This window comes from Parambassis ranga, chromosome 15 (genome assembly GCF_900634625.1).
Source record: "Parambassis ranga chromosome 15, fParRan2.1, whole genome shotgun sequence".
Lineage (NCBI taxonomy): Eukaryota > Metazoa > Chordata > Actinopteri > Ambassidae > Parambassis > Parambassis ranga.
The window spans coordinates 5,011,160-5,031,051 of NC_041035.1; the positions used below are offsets into that span (position 1 = coordinate 5,011,160).

General features: G+C 41.0%; 1 protein-coding gene across 5 annotated transcripts in view; it reads right to left on the reverse strand.

Moving 5' to 3' along the window:
• The window catches only part of atrnl1a (attractin-like 1a), a 180,322-nt gene that overhangs the window by 103,715 nt on the left and 56,715 nt on the right, over nt 1–19,892 (reverse strand). For 3 of the 5 annotated variants that reach the window (XM_028423947.1, XM_028423946.1, XM_028423944.1), the window contains 4 exons: nt 17,991–18,207; nt 17,711–17,902; nt 8,297–8,545; nt 8,070–8,207 (listed from right to left, as the gene is read on the reverse strand). In XM_028423947.1, coding sequence (XP_028279748.1) covers nt 8,070–8,207; nt 8,297–8,545; nt 17,711–17,902; nt 17,991–18,207 — 796 coding nt within the window. The remainder of the gene's footprint in view (nt 1–8,069; nt 8,208–8,296; nt 8,546–17,710; nt 17,903–17,990; nt 18,208–19,892) is intronic. The other 2 variants (XM_028423948.1, XM_028423945.1) reach the window with 1 other exon arrangement.

Consider the following 19,892-nt stretch of genomic DNA (forward strand, 5'->3'; position numbering starts at 1 on the left):
TTTTTTCCATTTTGTAACAACTGTACAGGTGTGAATTTATAATTAACTCATTTCAATTATGATGAAACTTAATATTTTTACATAATTGAGCACATGCCTGCTTTGAGTGACAGACAGGTGCTCAATCACAACAAATGATCCCTGCTTCTGTGCCTAGGCCTGCCTGTACCTATTTGCTTGTATTTGGATTAACTGGGAGTTTAGGCAGACTCAGACGCTGCCAATGTGCTTTACATATATACGAGCAAGTTATATAAAGCCAAATAATTTGATTTGTCAGCTGTTTTGCCCAAGTTAGAGTTTTCAGAAGTTCCAGTAGATCTCCTGAGTATATGACAAGGCAACATGTTTGCACCTGCAGATGTGTCGGCCACCTGTTGTAGAAAGCGTCCGCAGTGTATTGTGTAGAAAATGTGTGGGTGTTTATAATTTGGCCTGCCCCATGTGCCACAGCTGTATCAACACCTTTACACACAGGCAGTTACTAATAATACAGCATTAGGTCACACAACCAGAAAACTGCTAATTAACTGAGTATTTCAATCCTTTGCATATTAATGTGGGATATATTTATCAACGTTTTTTAAACTTTAAAAAACAGGATGCTGATAATTGCAGACTCTGTACAACCAACTTAAGTTAAATTGTATTTATCAGTAACAAAAAAATGGATAAAATAGAAAAATAAAAAATACCTACCCATTTAAAAAAAAAAAACATTTGTGATGTTGGCAAAACAAACAAAAATCATTAGGAGGCACCAACAATTTGCTATCAGGCTTTTAAGGGTGTGCGTGTGTGGGTTGATTATGACAGGGAGCCATGAACAGTAAGGAGAACAGAGGAGCAGCGTGGCAATATGTGAGGTCAACAGCACGGTCAGAGCAGCAAAGTTATTAAACTCTCTTTCAAGAACAACATTTGCTTTAAGTTGCTTTTTGAATAAAGTGAAAACACAGCTTGGAAACAGCACTGGCGTCGACTTTAACTCTGGGATTGCCGCATGGCCCCTGATCTAACAGCTGCTGATGGGAACTGCTTTCAAAATATTCTGAATACAGCTGATTTGCCAGGATTATAATCAATCAAATCTTAAATCTGATTTTTTTTAACCTTAATCAATGTCACCTTCACCCTTTGGCTGACTCTGGCTTTTTCTTTGTGTGCTTCCAAAAGCGGGTTATTAGGGGGTCAGATATGAGAGGCTTTATAGTGTGTTTAATGAAAAACCAGCTTATATGTAAAAACATATAAGAACACACATTTAGTATGTATTTGCATACAAAGAGTAAAAATGATTTGCATGGCTTAAGGGTACATCATGGAGGCCTTGATTATATTTTCCTTCAGTCAGCAGAATCACATCAGTGAACCATCAATCTTGAATGTGAAGACTTCAGTCATTTTGCTGTGGGGGTCAATTTTAAGGCCTATTAATTACACTGGATTTACACTCTATCACTTCATAGTGTCATAAGAGTATATATATGGGTGTGATGTAGAGCAGAATTTCAAAGATATTTTGAAAAAGATGATTGAAAATGTATTAATGAAAAAAGTTTGGTAAAAGTTTGAATATATATATATATATATATATATATATATATATATATATATATATACACACACACATATATATATATATATATATATACACTCAACAAAAATATAAACGCAACACTTTTGTTTTTGCTCCCATGTTTCATGAGATGGACTTGAAGATCTAAACTTCATTCCAGATACACAATATTACCATTCCTCTCAAACATTGTTCACAAATCTGTCTAAATGTGTGATAGTGAGCACTTCTGCTTTGCTGAGATAATCCATCCCACCTCACAGGTGTGCCACATCAAGATGCTGATCTGACATCATGATTAGTGCACAGGTGTACCTCAAACTGCCCACAATAAAAGGCCACCCAGAAATGTGCATTTTGTTTCTGCTTTATTGGCGGTCTGGGGACTCAGAACCAGTCAGTATCTGGTGTGACCACCATTTGCCTCATGCAGTGCAACACATCTTCTTCGCATAGAGTTTATCAGATTGTCTATTGTGGCCTGTGGAATGTTGGTCCACTCCTCTTCAATGGCTGTGCGAAGTTGCTGGATATTAGTGGGAACTGGTGCACGCTGTCGTAAACGCCGGTCAAGCACATCCCAAACATGTTCAATGGGTGACATGTCCGGTGAGTATGCTGGCCATGCAAGAACTGGGACATTTTCAGCTTCCAAGAATTGTGTACAGATCCTTGCAACATGGGGCCGTGCATTATCTTGCTGAAACATGAGGTGATGTTCATGGATGTATGGCACAACAATGGGCCTCAGGATCTCATCACGGTATCTCTGTGCATTCAAAATGCCATCAATAAAATGCACCTGTGTTCTTCGTCCATAACAGATGCCTGCCCATACCATGACCCCACCACCACCATGGGCCACTCGATCCACAACATTGACATCAGCAAAGCGCTCACCCACACGACGCCACACACGCTGTCTGCCATCTGCCCTGAACAATGTAAACCGAGATTCATCCGTGAAGAGAACACCTCTCCAACGTGCTAGACGCCATCGAATGTGAGCATTTGCCCACTCAAGTCTGTTACGGCGACGATCTGGAGTCAGGTTAAGACCCCGATGAGGACGACGAGCATGCAGTGAGCTTCCCTGAGACGGTTTCTGACAGTTTGTGCAGAAATTGTTTGGTTATGCAAACCAATTGTTTCAGCAGCTGTCTGAGTGGCTGGTCTCAGACGATCTCGGAGGTGAACCTGCTGGATGTGGAGGTCCTGGGCTGGTGTGGTTACTCGTGGTCTGCGGTTGTGAGGCCGGTTGGATGTACTGCCATATTCTCTGAAACGCCTTTGGAGACGGCTTATGGTGGAGAAATGAACATTCAATGCACGAGCAACAATGCTTGTGGCATCTGTGGCATTTTGCTGTGAGACAAAACTGCACATTTTTCTGGGTGGCCTTTTATTGTGGGCAGTTTGAGGTACACCTGTGCACTAATCATGATGTCAGATCAGCATCTTGATGTGGCACACCTGTGAGGTGTGATATAGCTGTGATATTGTGTATCTGGAATGAAGTTTAGATCTTCAAGTCCATCTCATGAAACATGGGAGCAAAAACAAAAGTGTTGCGTTTATATTTTTGTTGAGTGTATATATATATATATATATATATATATATATATATATATATATATATGTATATATACATACACATATATATCTAGTCTATCTATCTATCTATCTAGTTGAAAAACTTATAACAATATGTACTTTACTATGTGACAGTAGAACATCCTGACTGTTTTGAGCTAACTTGTTAGCATTGTTCATCTATTCACATGGCGATCAATATTTGAAAATGTTAAAGGACTACACTTATCCGTATCATCATTTAGTAAAACACTCTGCTTTCCTTTTTTCAGTGGCTCTGCACAATCATTTTTATTTGGAAAAATTCACATGTATTCATTATAAATGGTTGTGTGAGGTTACATTTGGGGAACTGTGATACAAGTCGTCATTTTAGGGGAGGAGCGGACACATTGTTTACTATATTCAGCATGACTTCTTGTCTTACATGATAGCACGTGAGCTAATTCATTAAATGTATGCAGGTTAATGTCACTTTGAGTTGTGAGCCATAAATGAAAGCACACAGTCTCTCAAAGAAAGCAGCTTATTCCAGATGAGACGTGAGTCACAGCTGCAGAGTGACTTCAAAAACACTATTTCCACTGACTGGAGATCAAAAGGAATTCAACAGCCGTTTAAAATCATATTTACAGGACTGTTTGTGTGTGTGTGTGGCTTTGGGTGTGTTTTGGGTTTGTCTATGTGTCCGCATGATGACCAGTTAGATGCCAGGAATAGAGCTGCCAGAGAGAAGATGACTGTATACCGCTAAGGATGCTGGGTAGTGTGCAATTCTGCCACAGGGATCTACAGGTATACGTTTAAAAGCACACACACACACATACACACAGAACAAGTAATAGTGTGTTTGGCAGCACCTCCGCAGAGAGGACTGAATTGATCAACTCTGCGGGGAGCATCCTTCCTTTGCTACTCTACTGCTGCTAAAGCTCAACAACAGCTGGCTCTGTCTGATCCATCTCTCTCTCCCACACACACACACAGAGTACCCTGCTGTCCTGTCTGTCCCAGTCTCTGGTTGATGCTGCTGGGTTGCCAGTTTCTTTCAGAGACAGCACTCAACATCTCTATAGCTCCTGCACTGAACACAAATTTACAAAGAACTCCCGCTGTCACACCCCGCTTAGAGACTGTACATCAAAACCTCAAACTAGGGACTGACTGCGAAATAAGAGGGAGGGAAGAGGGGAAACTAACTGTGATTGGCTGGGAGATAACAGACAGCAAATTAAAAATAATAATAATAACATTTCACCCTGTATGAAATATACCAACAAATCACCCTCAAGAACCGACAGAAACCTTCGCCTTGTAAAGTGCTATCAGTGTCATCTTAGACAGCGGTGCAGAGGAGAGACGGAGTATCAGACTGAGATGGAGACAGGGAGCTACTGATGTGAATCATGCAAAATTTATGGAAGCAATAAAACAGTTCAGCTGGAGGTGCTGGTGGCAGAGGAGCATTATGTGCTGCAGCAAAGGATAACAAGCGAGAGAAGAAATAATACAAGCTCACAAGTCTTGCCTGGGAGACAATTCAGAGGGCAGCACTGGGGGCACAGTGGTCCGCCTGGTGCTGCAGCTACATAGCTGAGAGATATACTAGCTTTGCTGTGTCACCAGAACAGATTCCACAGTAGTGGAACTCATCACGGTCACAGAATCAGCTATATAGAAAAACAACATGGCAGACACGGAGGCGGAAAAACCCCGATCCATCCCATCCCAGGACATTTCACACTTAAACCACATGTGTCCAGTAAGAACAATAGGTCATCAGCCAGTTCCACCACCTCAGCTGTCGTTATCCAGTCATTAGACACACCTAAGCTTCAACAGAATAACCAACAAAGTTACCTGTGTGGAGACATTTGGTCATGTGACTTTCACACAGATCCACCCACTGATGTCCTCAAACATATATAGGCCTTGTTGTATATATATACAACAAAGTGGCAAAAGACTGTTAGACATTGTAGTAAAGGAATTTTTGATTTTGTTTGTTTTATTTCACATTTTGACAAAAAAAAACGTCCAGAATTTTTCATACCCTTCATCAATCAGCAGCAAAGCCTTTATTTTCTATCACAGCTGTCAAATGTGTTTTATACTTGATGACAAGTTTTTTTCAAAATTTTCACTGAGACTTTGGACTGTTCCTCGTTTGCACAGATCTCAAGGTTCTTGATGTCAGAAGGCTTCCTTGCCATTTCTGATCACTTTGGCTGTGTGTTTTGAGTCGCTGTTGTTGTTGTTGGAAGGGCCATTGTGAAGGGCCACATCATGATGTGGTTCATTTTGTCAAAATGTGAGTTAAATATAAATATGAAACCTTTTTTTTCAATAAATTCTCAAATATCACAATGTATTACAGTCTTATGCTACTCTATTGCGTCAATTTCAGCCAGAACAGATCACTGAACAGAAATTCACTTGAACTCAAAATTTGGGCTTAACTGTCACAGAAAGTCAGCCTTAGGAAGTTGGACACAGCTGCACAGGACTTCCACTCAGTAGTCGGTTTGGTGTAGGAATAGAATTCCATGTTTGTATGAGGATTAAATTACATTTTTCTTTTTGGGTCTCTGTTTCCATGGTTACAATTCCCTGCCCTTCTGCGACACAATTTGCTGCCTGGAAGGATCAACTTCCACAGGCCGCAGCTTCCACTTCATATACAGTATGTGACGGTTTCAGAACCTGTCCTGTATGTGGTACAGTGCATGTGTGCTGCAGTGGGGGGGGGGTGTTTGCTTTAGAAATTGTGGGTATTGTAGGGAAGAATGGTAGGTCGGAGCTTTTATTGTGAAAATTATGTTTTCAGACTTATGGTATGAACTGAGCAGTAGTTCCTGAAGCTCAGGATACAGAGTCTGATCATAAATAAATCCTTAAGCACCTCTCTCAAAGCACATTATCACTTTGTTGTGTTTCAAAAACATAAGCCAATAACTGTGGTTGTGTTACTTCCAGACGACAATGTTTCCATCTCTCGTACCACCCTCGCTGTGATAAATAAGTATTCAAAACCATCAGTCTGTCTCTCTGATGTAATAAAAAAGAAGCCATAAAAAATCAACAGAACACCCAGGATGTGTGTAAAATATGCAGTATTGCTGACAGCTTCTAAAATGTATGATCTCCTCTGAGAGGCCTAAAAGTCTAAACAGACATCTAACATGCTGTCAGGTGCAACTCTCACACTGCTGTGAGTGTGTCTGATTCTGTGTGTGTTTGCAGGACAAGGTGAATGGAACAGTGAGAGAAAAGGGACACTCATGCCCTGCACACACACACACACACACGTCGACACACACTTCATCCAGATTTGACAAGGTTAGTTAATCATCTGTCACAGGGACAGGGGGAACGGACAGACTCTCCTCTCCTCTCCTCTGTCCGTCCTCCATCTCCTCGTCTACCTCCTTCTCTCTCTCTCCCAAGGGCAGCTGTCCCTCTCCACCCATATTAACCTTGTATATCACATGTTTTTTACTTGTCTGTCTTTGTTCCTGTCTGACTGTCCCTCCTGCATTTTTCTATCCTCTCTCTGAACGAAGGCCTTTACCCAACCCCCCTCCCAGGTAGGGACAAAGCTGTCTCTCTATCTATCATTCAGCACTCTATAATCAGCTACACATCATTGCCTCCCAAACGTTTAGGCCAAGGTAAATCTAGCAGCCTCTTTTATAAAGAGAGATAGAGGGATGAAAACGGATGAATGGATAATAGAGGGGGAAGAGAGATAGAGTCACTGCTGTAGAGGGTTGAAGAGAAAGGTAAAGAGGGAAAAATGAAGGGAGAGGTGTGCTGAGGTACTGGCAGATAAAAGGAGGAAGTAGGTGGATAAATGGTGTGAGAACGTGGTCATGGAAAGAAAAAACAACAAGAAATGAAAAGAAACAGGAGGGAAGAGTAACATAAGAAGTGAGGGAAGGAAAGATCAAGGAAGAAAGGAAAGAGGAAAGGAAAACAAAGGTATAAGGACATGAAAGATGAAACAAAAGCAGTGAAAAATACAGATGTGTCAGCGACTGGAACATGTGCAGAGTATGGAGAGGAAGAGCGGGGGGGGGGGGGTAGTTAAAGAGCACAGGAAAACACTAAGAATGACAGAAGGGAGAGAAAAGAAATGCAAATAAAGCCAAAGTAAGGAAGAAAGTGCATCAGAGGCTGTCCTGTATGGAGGCGGAGAAGAGGCGTGCATCCATCAGCACAGTGCTTGCTGCAAAAAAAAAAAAAAAAAAAAAAAAAGCCGCCAGGGACAGAGACACCAGTCAACTCCGGAAATAAGAAAATGATTAAGAGCGATTTAATGTCACGCCGCCGCCAAGCCAAAACGCACATCTGTCACAGTGAGACTGATGTTACAGCACCTCCCTCTCACTTCTCCTTTTTTTTCTTACTCACACTCAGTCACTCACTCATTTATTACACTCTTCTACTGCTTATGTTTTTTTTCCTTTTTCTCTCTGGGCTGGGCCCGTATACCGTTTGTCTAACACATATTCTGTTTTTAATCATTTAAAGTGTGGCATTTGCAATGATTGCCTGCATAATAAGGCAAAATCACGCATGTATGCATGCTGATAGATTACAAACAAAAAAGTTGCATACATACACACCTACATCAGGAAATGGGTAAAAAAAAAGGAGTCGGATACAGTATGTTCTTTTCATCTCTGCACATGATCATATTACATATGTAGTCTGTATCACTGCTCTGTTAGTCACCAAAACATGGGATCACAGCTTTTAAACACTGCCCCCACCAGGATCTTAGTTGCCATTACAAAGTTGCACAGTGGAAGTTTGCACTTTTAATTGTGCTTTAAAAAATAGATTAAAAAAACTTGCTCCTACAGATTAAATACAGTATATTAGTTCTTCTTACCGTTACACTTCCCTCCATTGGTGGGGTCGCCATAGTAGCCCGGCATGCAGCTCTGGCAGTGCGTCCCAGCTGTCAGGTTCCCACAGTGTTCACACACACTGCCATTCACGCACCTGCTGTGACCATTGCACTGACAGGCTGGGAGGACATTACACACACAGTTTATTAGTTCAACCTAAAGCAATATCTGCGAGGAAATTCAAATGCTCTCCTCCGTGTTCACTCACCTGGACACTGGATGAAGGCCCAGTTGAAGCCTCTATCAGAGAAACACAGACTCTGATCCACCACCATGTCCCTGTCTCGCAGTCTGTCCCTGTCTTTGGCTCCAGGCCTTGCGTTGACGGGCTTCAGGGGCCCTCGGTAAGAGCCCTCCATGCATACGCCCCTGCCGGTGTTACTGGGATCGCCACACCAACCACACTCCACCCGCTCCAGACACTCGGCGCACGTCCTTAGACCCGAACAATTCTGAGCTGGTGGGTTTTGGTGGGACACAAAGGACATGCAGAAACATGAGAGAGATATGTGAAGTCATGAGGAACATTTATCAATGTACAATACCCATAACCTAATATTTGGGGATCCTCCACTAGACACCTGGCGTCAAAAGAGGTTTCCCTTTATATGACCTATCATCTCATTCATTTTTATTTCACCCAGCTGACTTCAGCTGACACTCCCATCTTGTTATGGACGCACCTGTTAGCTGCACTCAGGCCAGCATGATAACATGTGGCTGTGCTCAGGGCCTTTCCTCAAGCACCTGCACAGTGGTCATCTCTCACATCGCCCCCACCATTGTTTTCTCATTCTACTTGTTTTTTGAGAAAATAAATATAAATGTTGTGTGCATTTTTGTGATTTCATACATTTTGACGCAGCTGCTAATATACACAGCGTCCTTTTGTTTTCACCTTCTCTTTGACCCTCAACATTCAAAGAAATTGACTTTTCATTCATCCACCGCTTCACATGTTGGGAAAAGCATTTGTATTCATAAAGTGGATGTGACATTCAAAAGGTTCTTTACTGGTGCAAATTAAAAATGACACTTTTTTTATGGCATGGCATTCAATACTTATAAAAGAAAACAAATCTCCCGACCGAAGCTTTTTTTTTTTTCTGAACACTGTATCAGGAAACAGCACAAGCGACAAGCAAGACTCAAGACTCTGGCCTTCCAAAGTTAGCTCTCCAGCTTGGTTTTGAACCTCTCAGTCTTTTTGTTGTTGTTGTTTTGCTCTCAACATCCACATCAACCCGTCTTCATGTTGTGACAAATTTTAGTCTACAAAGTGGGAATACACACTTGCGCAGACAAAGAGGAAGGTTTTTGCGGGTGTCTTGGCGTGTACACAAGAAACCAAAAGGTTGAGAGAAGTTATCCGAGGTGTTTTTTGCTTATATCCTGGTGAGATGACTCAGTTGCAACGTTGGAGGAAAATTTGCATTTTCACCAGAAGTTGTTTCTCTTTTGAACACGAGACATTTCCATAAGTCACAGATGTTCTAGTTGAACCAGTCTCTCTCTCTCTCTCTCTCTCTCTCTCTCTCTTTCTGTGTGTCTGAAAGCTGCTTGAAATACACCCGTTGTTCTCTGTATGTGTTTGCTGGCTATACCCCGTTGCATTATTCAGCTGCAGCAATGCTGATTCATTTGTTCTCTCTCCCTCTTTATAATTACAAACTTCTGCCCCCCCCCCCCCCCCCCCCCCCCCAGATTTTCTCTGCCACATTTTTATCTTTCTCATTCTATTACTATTCGCTAAGCCATCTCCCCATCTTTTTGCTTATACCCTCTCCTTACCCATTTCCTGTCGTTCTGATTTAATTACATTTTTTTTTAAGATATTACTCTTAAAACACTTTAGGCGTAAATGAAATCACAAAGGATGGCACTGCTTTTTCTTCATCTTCTCATTTCTCCTCTCTCCCACTGTGCTCTTCCCTCTGGTTTTACTCTCATATCCCTTTAATTTTTTTTTCTTCTTCTTCAGACTGCTTACTGGTGCTTTCACTAATAGTTAATAGTTCAAAGAGAGGCGGGTTTGGCAGAATTTCCCCTTAATCCACCACACAGTAGGGTTTCCTCTGGCTGACAAGCACATATTTACATACCCGAGAGCAGACTTTAATATCCAATAAATATACCGGGCCTGATTATCATTTTTAAAACATGGTTCAATCGCAGTTGGTAAAGATGGTGACAGCTACTTTCATTTTTTTTTTTTTCAGTATAACTAAATTTGTTGCTTCCGTTGGATTTTATAGATCCAATCTACTCACATATTTGGCAGCCGTTTTATGTCCTTCCAGGTCAAGTTATTAGACTAACTGTGCTAGCCCACAATTTCTGCTAACTCTTTTCTATCATCAGAATGCAGTTTCAAACATTTCTTTAGGTAAACTTATATGATGCATTATTCCATTCCAAGCCTTGACTTGAAGTATCACAGAGCTAGCAATAACAATGTGGCAAGTGGGTCGACTTTGATATGAGAGTTTTAGTTTTTGATGATTGATAATTAATTTGCATGGTGTTGAAGTTATGTTTGATGTGTGTAAATATGGCTTATAGATGCTTGTAGTAGAGTTCCTCCTGTTTAATTTGATATGCAATATGATTATTTTCTTACATGGTTAGTGCAGTGTTTTATGCATAGGCGTCGCTACCATTATGCCCCCCCCACATTTTAAAACGGCCCGTTTGGACCCCCCCACATTTAGTGAGTAGGAAACTCCACCTAACGCTGTTTCGATTGCTCGTGAAAAACTCCGTTCCACTTGGTTCATAAGAGAATAACCTCACCGCTGAAATCCACTCCATGTTACCACAGCGCTGCAATACCGTTACTATAGTAACAGACCTAACAAAGCCAGTGGCTTTCTTCGAGCGAGCGTAAAAAACCGTAAAGAGAACCGTCAGTGCTGCTCGAAGCTGGAGGAGGTGACGTCAGTGTCATCCCACAAAGTCCAGCTCATGCTGAAGCCTGACTGTTTGTCACATGGCCCCAGGTGACATTAGGTTGACTTAGAAAAGTTTTCTGCTGCCTCCCCACACACAATGGACACGAGGAGATTTCTAACAAAGACACGGAGAGTTAGAGTTGTTTTCAGCATTAACCCATATTGTAATGAGGCAGGTTAGCCCCTGTTAGCCTTCTAGCTTCAGCCTCGCCTAGCCAGTGCACACAGCCACCTGCTCCTATTCTTATCAGCAAGAATAAAATACATGTGATGGACCGTCAGGACACAGTGGAGCATTATATGAACAGGGACACACTGATGCAGCAGATGAGGCAGCGCATCATTATAAACACATCCACAAGGTTTGTTGTGAATTCAGCAGTTTTATAAGCAAATAAAAGTAAAGAGTAAGTTAGTATTTTTAGTGTTTCAGTATTATCTGCATTAAGCAGTTTGGTTCATTTTTCTATGGGATTTGCCAGTTTTTTGTCTCTGTAAATGAGAGAAGGCCTCAGATATGGAGGCTGTTAGTGTAGTAGCACCAGTCTGTTTGGCAAAACTGTTGTTTCACTTGGAATTAGTTTCTGTTTGTCACGAGTTTTTGTTGAATCTGTCTCTGAAATAGTCATTAAGTGTTTACTTCTGTAGGTAAAATAGTTTAACAACCTGTTAAAATCCACAGGAAATCGCAACTACTTCATATTATTATATTATATTTCATAATATACTGATGTACTTTTTTTCACCACCCACCCACAGAAGGTGTCCCCCCCACATTTTTAATGCTTCCTACGCCACTGGTTTTATGGCTTTTATTGTTGGGTACATGCAAAAGCTGCTGAAAATGGCGGCTGTGGGGTTGAAAGGGTTAACTTCAGCATTAACTCAAGTAATTGTGCATCTTTTCTTTGTCCTCGACCACGAATAGCAACAAGATTTAGGAATTTCAAGAGTCAAATTAGATCAGTCAACTTAAATAAAAAAAAGAAAAGAAACTAAAAGAGTCAGTATCACCTGCGTCTTGCCTTGTTACACTTTTATCACTAGTATGGGATAGATTGCAACCAGACAGTCCCACAGGATTACTTGCATTTCTTATAAAGTGCCCAGATGCAGAGTTAATCTCTCTCACACACACACGTACTGCCTCCCTGAACACACATAGCGAGGTGCATTTGCAGCTCCTGACTGCAATTCATTTGTGAAACATGTCAAAATCAGAAAGAGCAAATGGATCAAATGTTTCAGGCATCAGGCTGCACGCCACAGCTGTGATGAAACACACCCCGAGGACCTTAAACGGCACAAGTAAAATCAGTTCATATGGAAGTGTGGCGGCAGGCCGAAACAAATTACCGCGTGAACAAGAAAGTCCTCAGATGTTCAGTTATATAACTTTAGTTTGTGTAATGTAATTTACCTGCTATGTTCTCTATGCTTGAGTATTTTCTATTTTTAATAGCATTTCCAATTATCTGGCTTCATCTGTGTTCCACTCCAATAATTAAGAGAGGTGATAAGAGGAAAAATAGGATGTGAGTGCCTAGAGGGTTCACAAGCCTTTAGTTGTAGTTACCAGCATAGATTTAGCTGTACCTAGTGCAATTACTGTACATGGCATTAGCTCCAGGCTGTTTCTATTTGGATATTGCCTGTATTCTTTTTGCAAGCACAGAAAACACATTTTTTAATTAAAAAAACAAACATGTGATCCGTTCACAGCCCTTAAAGGACCCCCATGTTGTGATGTTTGTTGGAATTTATGCACATCAAACTGCTCGAATTTAACCATTTTTTGTTTTAGTTTTTTGAAAAAAAATGTGATTATTCTGTCTGAACACTGTGTTACTCTGCTCAGCAGCAAAGAACTCTTCTGTACTGATGTCAGGAGGTGAGACACAGCTGTGATTTAATTTCCATTTATTGCACCTCCCAGCAATCAAAATATGAGTTACCGCTTACAAATGCAGCATATGTGCACAGAACAACTCTCTTGAATTTAAAAATAAGAACATAAAGTCATGCTGGTAGGAAAACTGGCAAAATCTAAACATACAGGATAAAGTTAAAGGTTGAGCTTCTAAAGATTGTTCTGTGGCATACAGTTAAAGCACTGTCCAAAATATACTGTTAGAAGTGTCAATATTGATTAGCCATGCATTTTTAAAAAGTTCATGATCTATGTCATACCAAAATAAACTAGAATTTGTGCATACAACAATTTTCCAAGTTTAACCATTTCTACTAACAAAAAAAAACATGTTGTTTCACATGCTATATAAATGTAAATATTCCTAAAGGCTCATCCACTGGGGATAGTCTGCATATTTTAGCCACTGAGTCTGACTGTTGGTTGCTTCCTAGATGCAGATTTTCTTTCTGTTTTTGCAGAATCTTTATATCACAAACAGTTTATTTTAAAGACTTTTTATTTTCATTGTGTAAAATAAAATGTAGAACAAAAATGATGAGTTTAACCGCTGGTCAAACAAGCCAGACTTGACTTTCTCTGAAAGACTGATGAAACCAATATGAACTTGGACCACCAGAACAATTGAAGGAGCAAAGGAAGAGCTCATGATCCAAAGCATAGCACATCTTCAGTCAAAGGCAAACTTTATGTTTATAATTATGTTGGTTTGTTTAATTATATATGAGCCACAAAAAAATCCTGAATGACTAAGGCCACACATTTGAAGCAAGTCAAGTAAGTGTAATAATAATGACCCTGATTGTATGTGTGTGGTTGTGTGGATTAAACAGAAAAAACATAAATGTGGCAACTAGGCCAAACTCAAGAGGACAAACACTGCCACAAAACATCAGTCACTAAAAAATATTTTTTAAGTTGATATTTTTGCTTTGAGACTAAGAGCCTTTAGAGTATAATATTTTCTAAACATTTTCCACTTTACTGGCTGAAAATGAAATATAACCCTCGATACATACTTCATGAGTGAGTAAAGGCAGAAAACAAGCACGTATTTCTATTGGACCTTTCACCATTATCCCAATATGTGCTTCTATCAATCAGTCATCTTCACTGACAGGGATAACCTATAGGATAACACAACAATGACAAATATTTTCAGGAACTTAGGTGATCTGTGTTGCAGCAAAGAAAGAACCGCTAGTTCCCACTGTGGGGAATGTTTTTTTTTTCCTATCAAAAATTCTCTCAGTACAATCGTCTCAGTGCCACACTCTGTTCATCACATGGGGTCTGATATTTGGTGTCCCTGGATAGCACGTACCGTCTGGCTTCATCTCCTGTAATCCATTTGCTCCTACAGTACTTGACAGTGAGCAAAGCTGAAGCCGGTAGCATACAGATCTGTGAGCCTCTATACATAATACATCAAGTGGAGGAGCCAAAGCTGCCTTCCCCTTCGCTCTTCTCCGAGCATGTGAAGCTACAAAAAGAGCGCACAGACAGCATAAAGGGATGGACCGCAAACGCACACACGCACACGTCATGAGGATTGCTTTGGAAAGAATAAGGCTATCCCTGTCCAACAAAACCAAAATGAGCGACAACAACATGTGTGTGCACAGCAAAATATACATGGTGATTGACCAGAACAGAATGTCCTGGTGAGCGCAATTCAGTCATTTTTACCACTTAAGATATACAAAAATAAGGGTAGTGTGTACATGATCGCACGGTTATACACATGAAAATCAACCCGTTACAGCTTCACTTCATCAAGTGCTGCTCTTCCCATCATGCATGTCACACGGGTAACCAAGCATCATTTCACTGGTTAGCATCAGTCATTTTAGCTAAATCCGGCTACTAATGCTACATGTCCTGAACATGTCTTTGTTGATTATGCATCTATCTGTTGAGTGGGACTACTGATAGTTTCATCTGCCTTCTCAACTGGGCACTCTACTCATTCCTCTTCAGCTTATGTGAAGTCACGCTGCTCTATCCAGATCTATTGCTGCTGACAGATCTTTGATTGTTGATGATGTAACTGATCTTTGATGGTGAACCCTGTCCCACACAACAGCTTCTCTCTCAGGACAGCAGATACTGCAACAAAAGGCCCTGCAGTTAATATCTATGGGTCTCTACGGGATGGTTCTCCACCCCCACAGTTTAGCATCAGCTGCCAGGTCCAGGTATCTGTTGAGTTTAAGCTTAATGCCTCCTCCACACATTCTTCCCACAGCACTATAAGGTACACAACATTCTGTGAGTGATGCTACAACAGATCACTGAAGGCTTTCCTCCAGGACTGGAGTATCAAACCGGGATTTAAACCTGCAGAGCATAGAGGAATGGGTCTGCTTAGGTGTCACTAAGGCCATCCAGACACCTCCAGCTGCCCCACTGTGTCAAAGACATATCACTGCAGCACTGCATACTTAAAAACATCTGATACTGTTTCTATCATCCCATCAGTTCAGCAACAACTGTCAGCAGCACGACAGAAGATGTACTGATGCTACAAGCAGCAAACCCTGACACATCAACCTTTAAAAGTCACTTCGATTTAATTTAATTCAATTTTATTTATATAGCACCTCTTCTAAAGTGTCTCCAGGTGCTTTACAGAAACCCAGAGCCTGAACCCCCAAGCAAGCGGACAGTGGTGAGGAAAAACTCCACTTTAAAGGGAAGAAACCTTGATCAGGACCAGGCTAAAAAATGTGAATGATACTAAAAGCCTGGGGCCAAATCAATCTGATAAAGAAAGTATTTGGGGACAACAGTGGTGCAGTGGTATAGCAGGGTGTGTGTTCTTGGGCAAGACTGCTTGGCAGAAGCCGTAAAGAATTTCCCTCTGGGATTAATACAGTATCTAAAAAAACCCAGTTCAAATTGGGTTGTCAGACAAGCATGAGCTTTTTCAGTGGAAGCCCAACACAAGCTGAGGTGATGAACCCTTCAGCTGACCTCCAAAAACAAGCCAGTAATAACTAAAGCAGAAAGTTATATGAAACTATAAGCATAGAGTGAAGGTCTGTAAAAGTGTGACAATGCTTCATATGAGGATGTGAAGGGCAAGATTTAGTTGCATTATAACTGTGCTGTGAGCAACAAAGGTAAGAAGAAGGAAGAAAGTCCTCCCACACATCTTCTGCCACCAAACTGATGTATGAGTAATAAAAGTGCCATTATGTAAGAACCATAGGTAAAAAGAAAGACAGGCATACAAACAGTAGGCCGCCTGCACCGGTAAGGAATAATAATCAGTTTTAGGACGGTATCATTTTTTTGTTTGAGATATCACACGAAAACAATAAAAAGTTTTGCCTCAGGAGGACACTTTTCTTCTCGAAGAAACTTGTTGAACTGTAAACCTTAATTAATATATAATATAATATCTTTACCTACTAACTGATATGGCTAGTTTGAAAAAAAAAATTGTAGTAAGATTGAGGATTTGGAAACTATTCAGGAAACTAGTCAGTGGGATCAAACTGTACCCTCCTATACTATGCCCAGGGAGGTTTTATTACAACGACGAATACTGCGAGGACTTCATACTGATCCAGTTGTGTGTCATTGTAAATGATTGATTTTCTGCCTTGTCGCAACACAGAGAGAAGTGGCACCGCCTCAGTGTCGGGAGTGCGGGTTTGTCGTCAGTGTGTATGTGCGGCTGTATAGCCTTGACTGCTGATAAAGGTGGGATCGATAGGAGTCTGTAATGACTCTAAACATTGTAGTGGCATCATGAGAAAGTATGAGCTGCTCGAGCTACACGCTGAATATACACGGGTCAGTCAAAACATTATGACCACTGACAGGTGACGTGATGTGAATAACACTGATTATCTCTTCATCATGGCACCTGTTAGCGGGCGGGCTATATTAGGCAGCAAGTGAGCAGCATCTTGCAGAGATGCTGGAAAAATGGGCAAGCATAAGGATTTGAGGGAGTTTGATGAGGAACAAATTGCAACAGGTAGACGACTGGGTCAGAGTATGCAAAACTGCAGCTCTTCTGGGGTGTTCCCGGTGTGCAGTGGTCAATATCTATCAAAAGTGGTCCCAGAAAAGGAAGAGTGGCAACAGGGTCATGGCGAAGGCCAAGGTTTCTTGATGCATGTGGGAAGTGTAGGCTGGCCCATGTGGTCCGATCCAATGGTCTAGCTACTGTTGGTCAAATTGCTGAAGAAGTTAATGTTGTTTCTGATATAAAAGGTATCAGAATACTTGGCGCAGGAATGGTTAGATGAGGTTAGATTGAGGTGTTGACTTGGCCTCCAAATTCCCCACATCTCAATCCAATCGAGCATCTGTGGGATGTACTGGACAAACATGTCTGATACACCTCGCAACTTACAGGAACTAAAGGTGCCAGATACCACAGCATACCTTCAGGGGTCTAGTGGAGTCTGTGCCACGATGGGTCAGGGTTGTTTTGACAGCAAAAGGGGCCCAACACAATGACTGGTGGTCATAATGTTATGCCTGATCGGTGTACATGCCTATGTGGAGAGTGACTACCATAAGAGTTTGTGTAACTATAAAAATATCACGGATAAAATACAGCAACGATTGCATCTTCAGAAAAATCTTAAACCATCCCATTATCTGACATTTTGCCTATACTGTCAGTAGTGATACAGGTAATACCTTGAAGCTCTTAACTGTCAGATAAATGTTGCTTTTTCTCTTTAAAATGTGCCAGAAGAACTTTATAAAGTCTCACCAGCGCACTCTTGAGTCTGCCACTCCAGACACTGTCCATAGGGAAAAGAGATGACGTACGCCGACGAGTCCACGCAGCGCTGGGTGTTACCACACCACATGCACTCCATGGCCTGGCTGGTACAGTTGGCACAGCTGGTCCGCAGAGCGCAGGGCGTCTTACAGGGACGCGCACTCTGACCCTGTGGACTCCCTGAGCAACAGACAGAACCATGCGTTTAAGGTGATGGAGAAGGTGAGGTGAAAGGATATGATTTAATGTTTGTTTGTTTTTTTCTCACCCGCAGGTTTTTCACAGATCAGGCCATCGGTGGTGGCGGTGCAAGGATTGGCTTTGAGACCAGCAACCTGCGCTTTTTCCAAGTAGGCACAAAAGCCAGAGTCACTCGGCTCTCCGGGTAACCACCGCAGGCTGGTGTTGGTGAAGGGTGAAGTGTCTTCCCATCCCCAGTACGACACATTAATCTTCCTCAGGCCGACCCACGGAGATAACCTCTGCTGAGAAACACCAGAGGCTGCAGAACTGATCATGTTTATCACTTTTTAAAATTAATTAATAATAATAAGCACATAGTGAGATATACTTCTTGTAGAACTGGACTGTAATGTTTGGTTTTTGCAAAGAGGAATTCAGGGAATCATTTCTAAGACATCAAATTATCCTTTTATTGACAGAATTAAATACAAAAAATAGAAATAAAAAAAGCCACTATCACAACAGTAATAAACTCTCTATGCTTTTATTTTGGTAATTGAAAATAATTGAGCCCTAATTGTGTTCGGTTGGTACGAACACAGGGACAGTGTCCTAGAAACAAAAACAAGAACAGAGAAAATGATGCCAAAATTAACAGCTGAGAGGGATCACACAGTGAAACACTTTGTGAAGCCGCCTGTCTTCGCTGAGAAGAAGAAGTGTTGTTTTACATAAAAGCGGATCCTAAATCAAACCTTCTGCAAATGACTGTAATTGTTAGAAACTCGTTCAAGACTTTCTAAAGTGGGAACTGTAATTACAGCAGCCTGACTGAAGTGCAGTTCGATGAACATTTGAACTATTTACTGACAAAACAAGGATGCTTTGTTTCATGATGAGCCATAATGATATTTTCCCACAGCTGCAATTTATTTTATAAACTTCAGGTTCCCAAAAAACATCTTCTGAAACTGCAAAACAGCAACTATACGGCAATCCTAAACAATGTAGGTGCTGAGAATGAAATGAAGACTTTCTCACACAGGCATTATTGCTATTAACCCTTTCCACCCCAAACCTGTTTTTTTTAAGGCCTCAGCTTGCCCATGGCATGCCCAAATAGAACAGAGTGTATCTCAGCAACCACAAGGTGTATTTGAATACTTTTGGTCTTGTAATAAGGGGAACACCTGGGAGATTTACTCAGTTGTGTAACTATTAGTTTGTATGCCTCTGGCTCTTTGTAAATTAAGATGGCACACAGCAAAAATGAACATTTTTTTTGTTGTCTGTTGATGATTGATAATTGATTTGCTGATTTGTGTTGGAGTTATGGTTGATTTGTGTAAATATAACTTATATGTGCTTGTAGTAGAGTTTCTCCAGTTTAATTTGATATGCAATATGTGTGCAGTGTTTTATTACTTTTATTGCTGGGTGCATGCAAAAGCCCTCCAAAGGAAAGGGTTAACAGTCCTCAAATATTTATTCGTATTTCTCCTGCCGTAGCACAGAAGAGAAACACACATTTTTTATGATGAGAATTTCATCCCATTCATTTCTGTGCAGTAAAAATGTTTTTCGCCTAAATTTTGATATTAGACCGAATGCCAATTCACCAAGCGCATTCGTCACAACAAGCCGAGTGCTTGTTGATAAAATGCAAATTTTTTAAACAGTTAAACAACAAACCACTTTGCTGGGTTCTTTTATTGATTAGTTATACACTCACATTAAATAAATCAGCGTTTATGATCACATTCACTGGCATCTAATTATAAATAATGATTTATTTATGATGCCATGGTAACGCCATGTCTAGCACTTCCTGATAAATCAAGCTGCGACAGATGCGGTGCAGTGTGTATTGTGTCTCTGTGGGATTCCACATCAGCCCAGCTGTATGCATTGATTAAGATAGAAAAGTAAAAGCAGCTGTCAGTTTAAGTTACATTCAGAATGTATGTGTGTGCATGGTGCACTGTGG